Raw genomic sequence first — 15,730 nt, 5'->3', positions numbered from 1 at the left:
TTTTTCTGAGACGGAGTTTTGCTCTTGTTGCCCAGGCTGGAGTACAATGGCGTGATCTCAGCTCACTGCAACCTCTGCCTCCCAGATTCAAGCAATTCTCTTGTCTCTCAGCCTCCCAGGTAGCTGAGATTACAGATGTGCGCCACGATGTCCAGCTAATTTTGTATTTTTTATTTACTTATTTATTTTGAGACTGAGTTTCACTTTTGTTCCCCAGGCTGGAGTGCAGTGGCATGTTCTTGACTCACTGCAACCTTTGCCTCCCAGGTTCAAGTGATTCTCCTGCCTCAGCCTCTCAAGTAGCTGGGATTACAGGTGCCCGCCACCATGCCCAGCTCATTCTTTCGTATTTTTAGTAGAGACGGGGTTTCACCATGTTGGTGAAACTGGTCTCAAACGCCTAGCCTCCAAGTGATCCACCTGCCTCGGCCTCCCAAAGTGCTGAGATTTCAGGCGTGAGCCATTGCGCCCAGCTACACTGAATGATACTTAGTAGCATCCCTGGCCACTTAATGCCACGAACCTCACTCCCTGTTGTGACAATAAAAACGTCTCAGACACGGCTGCATTATCCCCTGGCAGGCACCGATTGGCTGTTCCTGCCATTCTACCCACTCAGGGCAGGTTTAGCCCCTCCTGTCCTGTTAGACTCTGGATCCAGGGAGGAGATGTTAGTGCCCTCCCTCTTGTCCTTTTTTTTTTTTTTTTTTTTTTTTTTTTTTAAAAAGTGTTTACTTCTTTATTATTTATAGATCTGAGGGTTTTTTTTTTTTTTTGTGTTTATGTATGTACATATGTATGTTTTTTTTTTTTTTTTTTTTTTTTTTGAGTCACAGTCTCTCTGTTGCCCAGGCTGCAGTACAGTAGGGCAATCATAGCTTACGGCAACCTCAAACTCCTGGGCTTAAGCAATCCTCCCACCTCAGCCTCCAGAGTAGCTGGAACTACAGGCACATGTCACCATGCCCAGCTAATGTTTAAATTTTTTGTAGAGAGGGGGTCTTGCTATGTTGTCCCGGCTGTTCTCAAACTCCTGGGCTCAAGCGATCCTCCTGCCTTGGCCTTCCAAAGTGCTAGGTTTACGAGTGTGAGACACCATGCCCGACCTCTTCACTCACTTTGCCTCCTTGATTGCTCACTCCCCAGCTCAGGGACGAGGGCTCTTATTCCTCTGTTTGGGGTCAGGAAGTGGAAGAGCTGAGATCACACCTAGATGTGCTGGACTCCAGGGTCCAGGATGTTACTGACATCCAATGGGTGGGCTTCGGGATCAGGGGATAGGGAGCCCCAGGACCCTGCCTGTGTGGGACCTACCTCGACACATGGCCCCGTCCTCCCGCAGGGTGTAGCCGGCTGGGCAGGTGCACAGGTAGGAGCCCTCGGTATTGTGACAGCGGAAGGCACAGAGCAGCGGGTTCAGAGAGCACTCATCAATATCTGGGGAGGCCAGTGAAGGTGCCAGCTGGGTGGGGGCTGCTGGTGGGGCCTCCACTCCCTCCCCCAGGCATCTCTGTCACATGGCCCAGGTGCTGGGCAGGCAGCGTTGTACCCTCGCAGGTCATGATGGGGCCAGGCTCAAAGCCGTCCGCACAGGCACATTCGAAGCCTCCGATGATGTTGGTGCATGTGCCTTGCCCACAGGGGTGGCCAACGGAGCACTCGTCTGTGTCTGGGTGGATGTAAGGGAGTTCTCAGTGCCTTCAGAGGGTCCCCCAACCTCAGTAGCATCCCATCTGCCTGCCTGTTGACCACCACAGATCATATGGGGCCAGATTAATGCACCTCTAGCCTGGCTATGGGGCAGGCAAGCGGTAAGTGTTCAGTGAATGAATGAGTGAGGTGCGAATGAATGAGGAAATGAGTGCATGAACAAGTGAAGGAATGAGTGAGCAGAGGAGCGAATGAGTGAGTGAATTAGTAAGTGAATGAGTGAGAAGGGAATGAGTGAGTGAGCGAATAAGTAACTGAATAAGTGAGTAAATGAATGAGCCAGTGAATGAATGAGGTGTGAATGAAGGAGTGAATGAACAAGTGAAGGAATGCATGAGCAAAGGAGTGAATTAGTCAGTGAATGAGTGAGGGAGATAATGAGTGAGGGAACAAATGAGTGAATAAGTGAGTGAATGAATGAGCCAATAAATGAATGAGCGAGGTGTGAAAGAATGAGGATCTCGCCCACTGCCTGGGAGTGTCTTCCCTGCCCTGCTCTGCTCCTTCTTGTCCTGGGAGAGGCTTGGGAGGGGCTGGGGCACGGCAGGCCACTCACCCACACAGCTGATACCGGTGAAGTCCAGGCTGTAGCCAAAGGGACACTCACAGCGGAAGGATCCATCGGTGTTGACACAGATGCCGTTAGTGCAGACGCCAGGGTTCTCCGCACACTCGTTCACGTCTGCGGATAGCAGGCATTGCAGACATGGTTCCTGTCACCAGGCAATCCCCAGTGCCCTGGCCACACTCAAGGTCCCAAGGGACAAGAGTCCACACCCCAGGCTAGCAGTGTCCAGGGCAGCCCATGGGTCTCAGGGGGAACCTGAGACTCAGAGACCCAGGCAGTGCAGAGATGGAACTGGGTGGCTCAGAAAGGGCTCTTAGCACGTGGGTGAGAGGCTCACCTTCTCGGGAGTCATCCGGGCCCGGGACTGCCCCGTGGCCAAAGGGGCAGAGCTCCTGAAAAGCAGCTGGATGGAGATGGGGAGGGAAGTCAGAATCAGGGGCCAGGTTCAGCCCCCAGGTGTGTGCAGGGAAGGGTGAGGGAAGAATGGGAGAGGAAGGAGAGAGCGCGTCATGACAGGGTAAGCTGGACAGGGGTGGGCACTCACCACTGCCCTCCTGGGGACACAGCTGGCAGGGGTCTCCCCAGCCCTCCCCAGGCCTCTTACTGCAGCAGCACCGCGTCTTGGTGGTGTTGAAAGCTTTGGGCACCGTGCACTTCCCAGCCTCAAAACGAGTGAAGCAGAAACTCTGCCGTGTGTCTGTGGGGCGGGGGCTCCATTACCCTGATTGAGGGCCATAGGCAGTGCCCGCCTGCCTCTCTGACCTCCTGCACCCCAGTCCTGGTGAATGGGCTGTGCTGATCTTGTCAGTGGCCAATCAGAACATGCCACAACCCTGGCCATGGTGATTGGTTTGAGGATGGATGTGTGACCTACTCTGTGCCAATGAGGATCTGCACTGGGGCTTTGTGGGGGCAGCTGGAATCCCATCCCACTTCATTGCTTTGGGGTGTTCCTGTGCCAGGAAGAAAAATCAAACTCGGTGGTTACTCTTGAATCAAAAATCCCTTCCTGGAGAGGCCAAATGACTGATTCCAGAAAGCCAGAGGATCTTGGAATTCAGACCCCAAAGCCCCAACCCTTAGCCCTGGACCCCGTCCATCTGACAAGTCCTCACCAGCAGGCTGGGGTCCCAGCCCTCCAGAATAGCAAATATTGCTTGAGGTGAACTGCAGCCTCTGCTTTCACCCTTATTGCCCCTGACCAGTGAGAGAACAGGCTGGCTCAAGCTGGGTGAGGTTAGCCCACAGTAGACAAGGCTGGCCCAGCTGAAATGGAGCCAGCCCAGTGTAGTGTAGGCTAGCTCAAACTGGACAAAACCAGTCCGTTGAAGAAGACTGTGGCCAATACAGGAAAACCCAAACGAAGCACACCCGGGCTAGCTCAGAATGGACCAGGTTAGCCCTCCGTAGACGTGACCTCTATAGCCAAGAGGTTGCTGGCACTAGGACAACCCTGCTAATGCAGAGGACACCTCTGCCTGGCCAGAGCTCCCAGAGGGTCATACAAGAAACCACAACCCTCTTTTCTGGATGATCTGACCGTTCCCCTCCCCACTTCCCACCCTCTTCCCTAAGCCCTGTGTGCTTCCTGGATTGTGGACTCACCAAAGCAATGGTGCCCGTTGTCAGAGAGGACAAAACCAGGTGGGCAGAGGCACTGGAAGCTCCCAGGACTGTTGGTACAGGTGCCAAAGAGGCAGAGGTTGGGCTCCTCTGAGCACTCGTCAATGTCTGGAGGGGCAGGGACACGAGCTGGGCGGGGTGCAAGTAGGACCTCCACCAGTGGGGAGAGGACTCATGTGGGAAGTAAAAAAGTTCCTCTTTAAAGTTTCTTTTCTTGTTAAAGAATAAATCATAAGTGTGCTAATAACTCTTTGTTAAGCCTTATTCTACATAGCCGTTAAACATGCCATGCTTACAGGCACGTAGTACGTTCTATGTCCTTGTACTTTAACCAAAATGTCAGTGCTGGACGTGCTTACAGGCATGTCTCAGCTCTCCATTGCTTTTATCTTTTTTAAAAAGCTTCAAGTTATTAGCCAATTGCGTTTTAGTTTAGATTGTGAGGTCTGGCTCCAGCCAATGGAGATCAGACACGGCAGTAAGGACGACCCCAAATGCATAAAGGATAAATATGTTCGCTTTTCCTTTGTTCATTGTACTCTCATGGCAAGATGGCTAGTGAGAGTACCCTTCCTGCAGTCCAGGAAGTAAAAATTGCTTTGCTGAGAGATCCTTTGTCTTAGTGCTAATTTTTCTTTGCCGCATAGAGCATCTGTTTCCAACAACTCAGCTGTGAAGAGGGGCAGATGGAGTGCACGTCCAGCCAGGGGCTGCAGCAGGGCTGGGGTCCTGAGAGCTCAGTATGAGCTGCAGCATGAGGTGGGCGTTGTGTGTACATGTAGGTCCTTCCTGGACAGTGTCTCCAGAGTAAAGGTCATGGTTAGGAATAGTTCACGATTAGAGACTGAAATTGTACATAGTACAACCACTGTGGAAAACTGTGGAGATTCCTTAAAGAACTAAAAGTAGAACTACCATTCAATCCAGCAATCCTGCTACTGGGTATCTACCCAGAGGGAAAATAAGTCATTATATGAAAAAGACACATGCACATGAATATTTATAGCAACACAATTCACAATAGCAAAAATATGGAACCATCATGTTTATAAATGCTCATCAACCAACGAGTAGATAAAGAAAATGTGGTTTGTATACACCATGGAATACTACTCAGCCATAAAATGGAATGCAATAGGCCGGGTGCAGTGGCTCATGCTTGTAATCCCAGCACTCTGGGAGGCCAAGGCTGGACAATCACTTGACTGATTCTGGAAAGCCAGAAGATGGAGGTCAGGAGTTCAACTTGAACTCCTGACCTCAAGTGATCATGTAGCTGGTCAACATAGTGAAGCCCCGTCTCTACTGAAAGCACAAAAATTAGCCAGGCATTGTGGTGGCACGTGCCTGTAATGCCAGCTACCAGGAGGATGAGGCAGGAGAATTCCTTGAACCCAGGAAGTGGAGGTTCCAGTAAGCTGAGATTGTGCCACTGCACTCCAGCCTGGGTGACAGAGCAAGACTCCATTTCAAAAAAAAAAAAAAAAAAAGGGAATAAAATAATGTCCTTTGCAGCAACTTGGATGGAGCTAGAGGCCATCATTCTAAATGAAGTAACTCAGGAATGGAAAACCAAATAGCTTATGTTCTCACTTACAAGTGGGAGCTAAGATATGAGGATGCAAGGGCATAATAATGATATAAAGGACTTTGGGGACTCCCGGGGAAGATGGGAGGTGGGTAAGGGGTAACAGACTACATACTGGGGTACAGTGTATAGTACTTGGGTGATGGGTGCACCAAAATCTCAGAAATCACCACTTAAGAACTTATCCATGTAACCAAAAACCACCTGTTTTTCCATAACTATTGAAATTAAAATAAGAAAAAATAGAAAAAAATTTAAATCTTAAAAAAAAATTGCACAAAGCTGAGATTGACATATTTAGCCTACACTGGGTGGGGTTAGCTCATGTTGTACTAAGCTAGCCCAAATAGAATAGATCAGAATAGACCGGGCACAGTGGCTCACGCCTGTAATCCCAGCACTTTGGGAGGCTGAGATGGGAGGATCACTTGAGGTCAGAAGTTTGAGACCAGCCTGGCCAACATGCTGAAACCCTGTCTCTACTAAAAATATAAAAATTAGCCAGGTGTGGTGATGAGCGCCTGTAATCCCAGCTACTTGGGAGGCTGAGGCAGGAGAATCTCTTGAATCCACTAGGTGGAGGTTGCAGTGAACTGAGAGTGAGACTCCATCTCAAAAAAAAAAAAAAAAAAGAATACATCAGAAGAGGCCAGGCCAGACTGGTCCAGGTTAGCTCAGATTATACAAGCCTAGCCCAGATGGAAGCCCGAATCAGAGGTGGTCAGGCCAGACTGGCCCAGGTTAACTCAGATTATACAAGCCTAGCCCAGATGGAAGCCCGAATCAGAGGTGGTCAGGCCAGACTGGTCCAGGTTAGGCCACAGTGAACAAGGTAGCTCATCTGCTCAGCCCAGGATGGTTCAGTTAGCCCACACTTTCTGAGGCTAGCCCAGGTGGAGAAATGAACCAAAGATCAGGCCAGACTGCATGAAATCATCTCTATGGGTGATTATACCATTGAAGCTTGGGCCAGACTAGTCCTTCATTACCAGTTAGCAAGTGAGGAGCTCTACATTTGGATGCACTGAGAAACGGTGAGACCCCACATTCATGTTCATTTCACAGGATTCACGAGGAAGCCTGTGGGCACCAGAGACAAAGTCCTGAGCTGGGAGTCCAGAAACAATCAGAATGACAATGGTAGTTTAGGAAGCTGTGTTTGGCGCTGCGTTAAGTACATCTCCACCTTCATCACAGCCCTAGCTGGTATTCTCATTTTACAGATGGAGAACCAGAGGCACTCCCTGGCCCTAGAACTGGGAGTTGGGGCTGGACACTCACCGATGCAGTGGTCACTCAGCACCTGGAAGCCCAGGGGACAGATGCAGCGGAAGGAGCCCTCAAGGTTCTGGCAAGTGCCTGATAGGCAGGTTCCTGCAAGGCTGAGGCACTCGTTGGTGTCTGTGAAAAGGAGAAAGAAGGGTCCTTGTGCCAGCCAGGATGCAGGGGGCTCACCTGGGACTGGGATCAACACCTGCAATCACTGCATGATGGCCGAGGGGCTCAAGACAAGCCCTCCCAGTGGCAGTTCTGGCTCCAGGGCAAGGGCTGAGACTCAGGAACACAGGGACACCTGGGGAAGGATTATCTGACCCTCACGGGGTTATAAGGAGGACCAGATGGTGTCTAGTGGGAAGAGGTAGCAAGATTCCTAATCTGGCACCACCAGTGGATTCCTTCCATGGTATCCATTTAGCGCTTCTACTATTCTTTGCTTATGGAAACCTACCTTTTCAAGACAGCTTCACCCTACACCACAAACCCCATACATAAGAACAGGTTTGATGTGCTGGTTTTATAATTATTTCATTTATTTATTTATTTTGACATAGGATCTTTTCTTGCTGCCCAGGCTGGAGTGCAGTGGTGTGATCATAGCTCACTGCAGCCTCAAACTCCTGGGCACAAGTGATCCTCCTGCCCAAGTAGCTAGGACTACAGGCAGTAGCCACCACTCCTGGCTAATTTTAATTTCTTTGTAGAGACGAGGGCTCACTATGTTGCCCAGGCTGGTCTCAAACTCCTGGCCTCAAGCAATCCTCCCACCTCAGCCTCCCAAAGTACGGGGTATTATTTTTTTTAAACCTTAAAATAAATGCTTGGGTAATAAATGGATCTATGCTCACCCAAACTATGGTATACATGGAGCAGGGGGCTGGCTGAGATGCCTCTGAGTACCATAGGGAGACTCACCAACACAGTTCTTCCCATCAGCTGTGAGCTCAAAGCCATCCTTGCAAAGGCAATAGAAGGAACCAGCTGTGTTGCGGCACTGGCCAAATCGGCACACCTGCCCCACCAGAGTAGTACACTCATCAAAATCTGTAGAGGGGAGATGGGCAGGCCAGGTAACCCACAAAACTTGAAAGGATCAAGCCTTCTTTGTACTTCTGTCCACAACTGAGTTGAGAGCATTGACTTCAACTTGAGCACTCAGTGTATAGACTGTGTATATTAGCCTTCCACCTACCTTATGAGGCAGGTGCTGATATTTTCTAATATAACCATGTAATACTATGAATTTTCCTCTAAGTGCTTCCTTAGCTGCATTCTATGTATGTTCATATGTTATGCTTTCATTTTCATTCTTTTTTTTTTTTTTTAGATGGAGTCTCACTCTGTCACCCAGGCTGGAGTGCAGTGGTGTGATCTCAGCTCACTGCAACATCTGCCTCCCGGGTTCAAGCAATTCTCCTGCCTCAGCCTCCTTAGTAGCTGGCACTACAGGTGTGCGCCACCATGCCTGCCTAATTTTTTGTGTTTTTAGTAAAGATGGGGATTCACCTTGTTAGCCAGGATGTATTTTCTTTTACTTCAACGTATTTTCTAATTCTCCTTATGATTTATTTAACTATGGATTATTTAGGAGCATGTTATTTAATTTATAAATATTTGGGGACTTTCTGGGCATCTTTCTGTGATCAAGTTCTAGATTTACTTCCTTAGGTTCTGAGAACCTACTTTGTGGCCAGCCTGCCAACTGAGCTGACTCACCCACACAATCCCCATTGTGTGTCACTACAAAGCCAGGGAAGCAGAGGCAGTTGTAGGAGCCGACGATGTTCTTGCAGGTCCCATTTCCACAAGGCTGCTGGTCACATTCGTCGATGTCTACAGAAGCAAAGCCCAAGAGCCCAGCCCAGCTCACCCAGGGAATTGGGGGACTTGGGGAGTGACAGACCCTCTGGACCTAGCCCTCCTCCCCTGCACCTAGCTCTGCCTAGATGACTGAGCAGTGGCCCCTGAAGGTGAAGGCTGGGAAGTGCCCCTGGTGTGACATATCACCCCCATTTAAAGATGGGAAAACTGAGGCACAGGGAGGCAGATCAGTCATTTACCCAAGATCTTAATGTCAAGGCTCAAACTTGGATCTGTCTGTGAACTAGGATGGACGGAAACACCACTTCCGTCCTCGGGGAGGTGTAGACCCCGGGCAGCCTGGCTTGAAAGGAGGGGGAAGATGAGGGTCTCACCCATACACAGGGTATGATCTATAGAGGCCTGGAATCCACGGTGACACCGACACATGTAGCTGCCTTCTGTGTCCATGCAGTCGCCATGGTTACAAACATTTGGGATCTCCCGACACTCATTCCGTCCTGGGGGTGCAGACAGCATGGTGTCCCCAGGGCCCCCACCACACAGTGTTTGCCCGAGCTCTCCCCTACTGCAATAGGGAAGCCAGAACCTGCCTTGAAGTCCCCCACTCAAACTTCCACCAGGGGCGTCAGGCTGTCAGCATGGACCTGAGCTCCCACTTCTATCACTTCCTATTGGCACACTCGCAATACATTTCCCACTCCCCGAATAGCACAGATAAAGGGGAAGACCCGGACAGAGCCATACCCCATCTAAGTCCCCATGGGCGACAGAGCCCAGCTCCTGCACCTCCTCCCAGGGATCCTGCTCACCCACACAAGCCCCGCCTGGTGACAGTTTGTACCCTCGGGTGCACTTGCAGCGGTAGCTGCCAGGGATGTTGATGCAGTCGGCATTCTGCTGGCAGGGACTCTCCCTGCTGCCACACTCATTGACATCTGGGCAAATACAGAAAAAGAGGTGGGGGTGACAGAGAAGCCCATCTTGACAGAATCAAACCTGAAGCCCAATTTGCTGCTTCAGAGCAGGTGGTCTCTCTGGAAGCAGCCAGAGCTGCAGTGAGGGTGGCTATATGAGATGGAGGCCCTTGGAAAGGTGTTAGCCCATTATACAGATGGGGAAAAGGAGGCTTACAGAGTGTTAGTGATGTGCCCAGATTGTGCAGTGGGTGACATGCATCCCATCCAGACCCCAGGGAGGAACAGGGAGAGGTGGCACCTTCACAAGTCAGCAGGATGCTGTTGTAGTTGAAGCCTGTGGGGCACTCGCAGTGGAAGCTCCCGATCTGGTTGATGCAGATGCCATTGGCACAGATGGCGGGGATCTCTCCACACTCATCAATGTCTGCAGAGGGCATCTGCCATCAGGGGCAGCCCAGCCCCTTGGGACTTCCAGCAACCCTGAGCGAAGGGACCCACTAGTCCTGCAGTCTAGTTGAGGATGTTGTGACCACAAAGAAGCACACATTCACAAAAATCTTGCTGTGGCCAAAGTACATCCACTCACACCAGAAAGAGATCAGGATGTGGGAGGAAAGACAAGAGCAGAGAGAGAGTGTGTGTTTTTCCCAATTGAAAATGTTCCTGACCCAGCAACCCTGCTGGAAAGTAACAGCCCTAGGTGTGAGCAGGACAGTGGTATGAGATGCTATTTAGCAAGAAACTGGAAACATCAATTGAATGCAGAGCAAAATATGGAATGTCTGTACCGTGGAATATTCTTCAGCCTTATTAAGGAATAAAGCCTGATAACACACGACAACATGGTTGAACCCTAAAAACATTCTGCTAGGAGAAGTCAGACACAAAAGAACAAATACTGCATGGCTGCATTTAAAGGAAACATCCAGAAATAGCAAATCAATAGAGACAGAAAGTTGATTTGTGGTTGCCAGGGGCAGAAGGGAAGGGGGAAAGGAAGTGACTGCTAATAGGCACAGGGTTTACTTTTGTGTGATGAAAATGTTCTAAACTTAGAGATGATGGTTGTATAACGCTGTGAATGTACTCAAAGCCACTGAATAGGGCACTTTAAATGGGTGAAGTGTGTGGTATGTGAATTACATCTCAATAAAACAGTTATATATAAACAATATAAGTGTCCATCCATAGGGGACTGGAAACAGCCCATCTATCTATCAACAGAGGACTAGAAACAACCCAAGTGTCCATCAAAAGGGGATCTGGGGATCTGAAACAACCTAAGTGCCCATCAGTGGGGGACCTGGGATGTATCTGCACCATGAAACACTTCCAGGAAGGGCACAGAGAGAGGCTGCATTGCAGATAATAACCTAGTTCCTCAAGATACATTTTGGATGACAAAAGCAAGTTGTAAGCAACATGTCAAACATTACATAATTTATGTAAAACGCCCCAGAAACCAACGCCATACATTTTCAGTGGGGGACCTATTATGTAATGAAGGAAGAAAAAACTAGAAAGCAATACTCCAGCCATAAAACATAAGAACGTCCAGAGAGGGAGAAAGGATCAGAGTTTAGGTAGAGATGGGAGAAGTGAGTTTTATTTGCCATGCTTTGATTTAAAAAAAAAATAAGGAGAATATATTCAGAGGATTAAAACAAATTAAATTAAACAGTGCATGGTTGAAATTTGGCATGCAGGTGTTAAATTGTGCAATACCTTATTAGACTTAAAAAGGGAGCATTCTGGCTGGGCAAGGTGGCTCATGCCTGTAACCCAGCACTGTGGGAGGCTGAGGTAGGTGGATCACTTGAGGTCAGGAGTTAGAGACCAACCTGACCAACATGGTGAAACCCCATCTCTACTAAAATACAAAAATTAGCCAGGCATGGTGGCAGGTGCCTGTAATGTTAGCTACTCGGGGGGCTGAAGCAGGGCAATCGCTTGAACCCAGGAGGCGGAGGTTGCAGTGAGCTGAGATCACACCATTGCACTCCAGCCTGGGCAATAAAACTGAAACTCCATCTCAAAAAAAAAAGGATTGTGGGGAGCAATTTGACACAAACTACAGCCTAAGTGTCCATCAAAAGGGGACTGGAAACAATCTAAGTGTCTATCAATGGGGGACTGCAATTTGACATAAACTACAACACGGATGCACCTTGAGACATTATGGTCAGTGAAATAAGCCAGACACAAAAGGACAAATCTTATGTGGTTCCACTCACAGGAAGTCCCTAGAATCATCAGATTCACAGAGTCAGAAAGTAGAATGGTGGGTTCCAGGGGCTGGAAGGGGGATGGGGAGTGAATGTTTCATGGAGACAGAGTTTCGGTTGGAGAAGATGAGAAAGTTCTGGAGATGATGGTGGTGACAGCTGCAAAACAACGCAAGCGCACTTACTGCCGCTGAACTGCACACTTAAAAATAGTTCAAATGGTAATTTTTCTTTCTGGCGGCAAAGAAAAAAAAATTCTCACTCTATCCCCAAGACTGGAGTGCAGTGGTGAGATCTCGGCTCACTGCAACCTATGCTTCCTGGGTTCAAGCGATTCTCATGCCTCAGCCTCCTCAGTAGCTGAAATTACAGGATCCTGCCACCATGCCCAGCTAATTTTTGTATTTTTAGTAGAGACAGGGTTTCACCATGTTGGCCAGGCTGGTTTCAATCTCCTGACCTCAGTTGGTTCATCCACCTTGCCCTTCCAAAGTGCTGGAATTACAGGTGTGAGCCACCATGCCTGGCTCAAATGGTAAATTTTATGTTGCATATATTTTACCATCATTAAAAAAAATGGGCAACAGTTTAATAAAAATAGTGTTATTCTTTTTTTTTTTTTTTTTTTTTTTTTTTTAGTGTTTTTGATTCCTGGGGAGTTGAAGGTGTGTGGGGTGAGGAGGAGGGAAGGATGGAGGACAAGAGCTGTGGGGAGGGGCAGGGCGGGGCACGAAGAAGCAGACCCCGGTCGATGGTTGCCCAGAGACGGAGCAGGGACTGCTCACTCACCAAGGGGCTTCCCCGTGTGGATGTCAATGGTGAATCCGGGGGCCTGGTTTCCGCACAGGATCTGGTAGTCAGCTGTGGAAAGGGGAACAGAGCTGAGTCTGGGGCTGCAGGCCTGATAGACTCCCCACCTGGAGGGGACACCTCATCCCTGGAGCCCAGCTCTCACGTGGCCACCTTGAACTTTTTTGGCTCTCCCCCCTTTCCCTCCTTCTACTTTTTTTGTTTTTTTTTTTTCTGAGACAAAGTCTCACTCTGTCACCCAGGTTGCAGTGTGCAGTGGTGCAATCACAGCTCACTGCAACCTCAACCTCCCTGGCTCAGGTGATCCTCCCACCTCAGCCTCCCAAGTGGCTGGGATGACAGGCATGCGCCACCATACCTGGCTAATTTTTGTATTTTTAGTAGAGACGGAGTTTCACTATGTTGCCCAGGCTGGCCTCAAATTCCTGGGCTCAAGTGATCTGCAATCTGCCTACCTCAGCCTCCCAAAGTGCTGGGATTACAAGTGTGAGCCCCCACACCTGACGTCCTTCTTCCTCTTCGGCCAGCACTGGAATAAAGGCTTTCCACCACACAGACAGGATGTCCCCCATCTGTTTCCTGTATGGGCACCACTAACCATGCTCACTGTCCTCACCAGGAAATTCAGACTCCTCAGTTTGAACCTCAAGAGCTTCCCCCAAACCCACCCATGTCTCCACTTTCCCTCTACCTGGGACACCTGCATTCTCGCTGCACCAATGTACATGCACATCTGAATGCAACCTGTTCCGCCATGACACCACACCTTTGTCCAGGCCGTTCCATCTGCTTAGAGCATCCTTCTCCCCTCACCTTCCCTAATGAAGCCCACTTGAGCCTTGAGGTCTCCGGGCAGCCAATGGGAGCCTTCCCCGACTGGCCCTGGCCCTGGGCAGTGAGTGGCACCACCTTTAGGCTTCCTGAGTGATTCACTCACCAATTAATTCCTGATAAAGATGCTACTCAGATGTTGCCTCTCTGACATGCCCTGGTGGGGCCGTAGTTCCTAGAGCCGCCTACAGATGTGGGCAGGCACCTGGCCAGTGCCATGTTGCCACCTTTCCCTGGGTCCCTGTCCTAGCCCTTAATCACACTTCTGCCCTTGTGATGAGACCAATCTCAGCAGCCCCTCGGATGGTGTGGACTTAGCTGTGTCATATCCTACCTGTATGTCAGACTCAGAGGCACAAGATTGGGGCAGGTACCTAAGTCCCAGTACAGAACTTGTGGGTGGCATCTGATCTGTCTCAACTACTCCATGATCAGAACCTCCTGTGAGCAGCTTCCTCCCAGACCGCACAGCATGGCAGGAAGGGCTGAGTCCTCCTTAGACTCATTCCCTGGAACTCAGCACAGGGTCTGGCATTCAGAGATGTTCCACAATGATCCTTCCTTGTCAGACTGTGCACTGGACTGAGCAATGTCCCCCTGATAATTCACATCCACTTGGAACCTCTGAATGTGACCTTATTTAGAAACAGGAACTTTGCAGATATAATCAAGAGGAGGTTGTCCTGAAGTAGGGCAGGCCTCAAATCCAGGGACTGATGTTCCCACGAGAAAAGGACAGAGACCCTGGGAGAAGAAGCCATGTAACGACAAAGGTCCAGTGGGGGGCTGGAAAACAACCTAAGTGTCTATCAGTGGGGGATGGAAAATAACTAAATGTTCATCAATAGGGGACTAGGAACAACCTAAATGTCTATCAATGAGGGACTTGGAAACAACCTGAGCGTCTATCAGTGGGAGACTGGAAACAACCTAAGTGTCCACCAGTGGGGGACAGAAAACAACCTAAATGTCCATCAATAGGGGACTAGAAACAACCTAAATGTCTATCAATGGGGAACTTGGAAACAACTTAAGAGTTTATCATTGGAGAACTGGAAACAAACTCAGTGTTCATCAGTGGAGGATGGAAAACAACCTAAGTGTCCATCAATAGGGAACTAAGAACAACCTAAATGTCTATCAATGAGGGATTTGAAAACAACCTGAGTTTATCATTGGGGGACTGGAAACAAACTAAGCGTCCATCAGCAGGGGACTAGAAACAACCTAAATGTTCATCAGTAGTAGACTCAGAACAATCTGTCTATCTATAGGGGACTGGAAACAACCTAAGTGTCCATCAGTAAGGGACTGGAGGCTGGGTGCAGTGGCTCACATCTGTAATCTCAGCGCTTTGGGAGGCCGAGGTGAGCGGATCACCTGAGGTCAGGAATTCCTGACCAGCCTGGCCCAAATGGTGAAATGATGTCTCTATTATAAATACAAAAATTAGTCAGGCATGGTGGCACACACCTGTAATCCCAGCTACTCAGGAGGCTGAGGCAGGAGAATCGCTTGAAGCCAGGAGGCAGAGGTTGCAGTGAGCCAAGATCACACCACTGCACACCAGGTTGGAGGACAGAGAGAGACTCTCTTTAAAAAAAAAAAAAAAGTGACTGGAAACAACCTAACTGTCCATGAGTGGGGGACTAGAAACAACCTAAGTGTCCAATAGGGGACTGGAAACAGCCTAAGTGTCTATCAATGGGGAGCTGGAGACAATCTAAGCATCTATCAGTAGGAGACTGGAAACAAACTAAATGTCCATCAGTGGGAAACTGGAAACAACCTAAGTGTCCATCAATAAGGGACTGGAAACAATCTAACTGTCCATCAGTGGGGGACTAGAAACAACCTAAGTGTCCATTGGTGGGGGACTGGGAACAACCTAAGTGTCCATCAGTAGGGACTGGAAAGAACCAGCTATAAGCCAAGGAATGCCAAACAACATCTGGAGCCACCAGAAGCTGGAAGAGGCAAGGAAGGATTCTCTACTAGAGCCTTACAGGGAGCATGGCCCTGCTAATACCTTGATTTCCAGCATCTCCAGAACTTGGACGAATAAATGTCTCATTTTTAGGTTTTATTTATTTTTTAGAGACAGGGTCTTGCTATGTGGCCCAGGCTGGAGTGCAGTGGCATGATCTCAGCTCACTGCAACCTCTGCCTCCCAGGTTCAAGCAATTCTCCTGCCTCAGACTCCCTAGTAGCTGGGAATACAGGCATGTGCCACCACATCTGACTAATTTCTGTATTTTCAGAAGAGATGGGGTTTTTTTGCAATATTGGCCAGGCTGGTCTCAAACTCCTGACCTCAGGTGATCTGCCCACCTTGGTCTCCCAAAGTGCTGGTATT

The 15,730-nt window shown here is 49.2% G+C and overlaps 1 protein-coding gene across 1 annotated transcript in view; it reads right to left on the bottom strand.

The window, feature by feature from the left end:
• FBN3 (fibrillin 3) overlaps nucleotides 1–15,730 on the bottom strand; it is an 87,144-nt gene that overhangs the window by 18,779 nt on the left and 52,635 nt on the right. Inside the window, exons 41-53 of the mRNA XM_037728355.1 lie at nucleotides 12,523–12,594; nucleotides 9,807–9,932; nucleotides 9,401–9,526; nucleotides 8,963–9,088; nucleotides 8,484–8,600; nucleotides 7,683–7,811; nucleotides 6,771–6,890; nucleotides 3,884–4,009; nucleotides 2,823–2,975; nucleotides 2,616–2,681; nucleotides 2,267–2,392; nucleotides 1,550–1,669; nucleotides 1,315–1,437 (exon numbers count right to left, since the gene is read on the bottom strand). Of these exons, the coding sequence (XP_037584283.1) occupies nucleotides 1,315–1,437; nucleotides 1,550–1,669; nucleotides 2,267–2,392; nucleotides 2,616–2,681; nucleotides 2,823–2,975; nucleotides 3,884–4,009; nucleotides 6,771–6,890; nucleotides 7,683–7,811; nucleotides 8,484–8,600; nucleotides 8,963–9,088; nucleotides 9,401–9,526; nucleotides 9,807–9,932; nucleotides 12,523–12,594 (1,530 nt within the window). The remainder of the gene's footprint in view (nucleotides 1–1,314; nucleotides 1,438–1,549; nucleotides 1,670–2,266; nucleotides 2,393–2,615; nucleotides 2,682–2,822; nucleotides 2,976–3,883; nucleotides 4,010–6,770; nucleotides 6,891–7,682; nucleotides 7,812–8,483; nucleotides 8,601–8,962; nucleotides 9,089–9,400; nucleotides 9,527–9,806; nucleotides 9,933–12,522; nucleotides 12,595–15,730) is intronic.

Source organism: Cebus imitator, unplaced genomic scaffold (genome assembly GCF_001604975.1).
Source record: "Cebus imitator isolate Cc_AM_T3 unplaced genomic scaffold, Cebus_imitator-1.0 Scaffold263, whole genome shotgun sequence".
NCBI classification, from domain to species: domain Eukaryota; kingdom Metazoa; phylum Chordata; class Mammalia; order Primates; family Cebidae; genus Cebus; species Cebus imitator.
The sequence above is the reverse complement of the archived record's forward strand: the minus strand, read 5'-3'. Positions and strand labels throughout refer to the sequence as shown.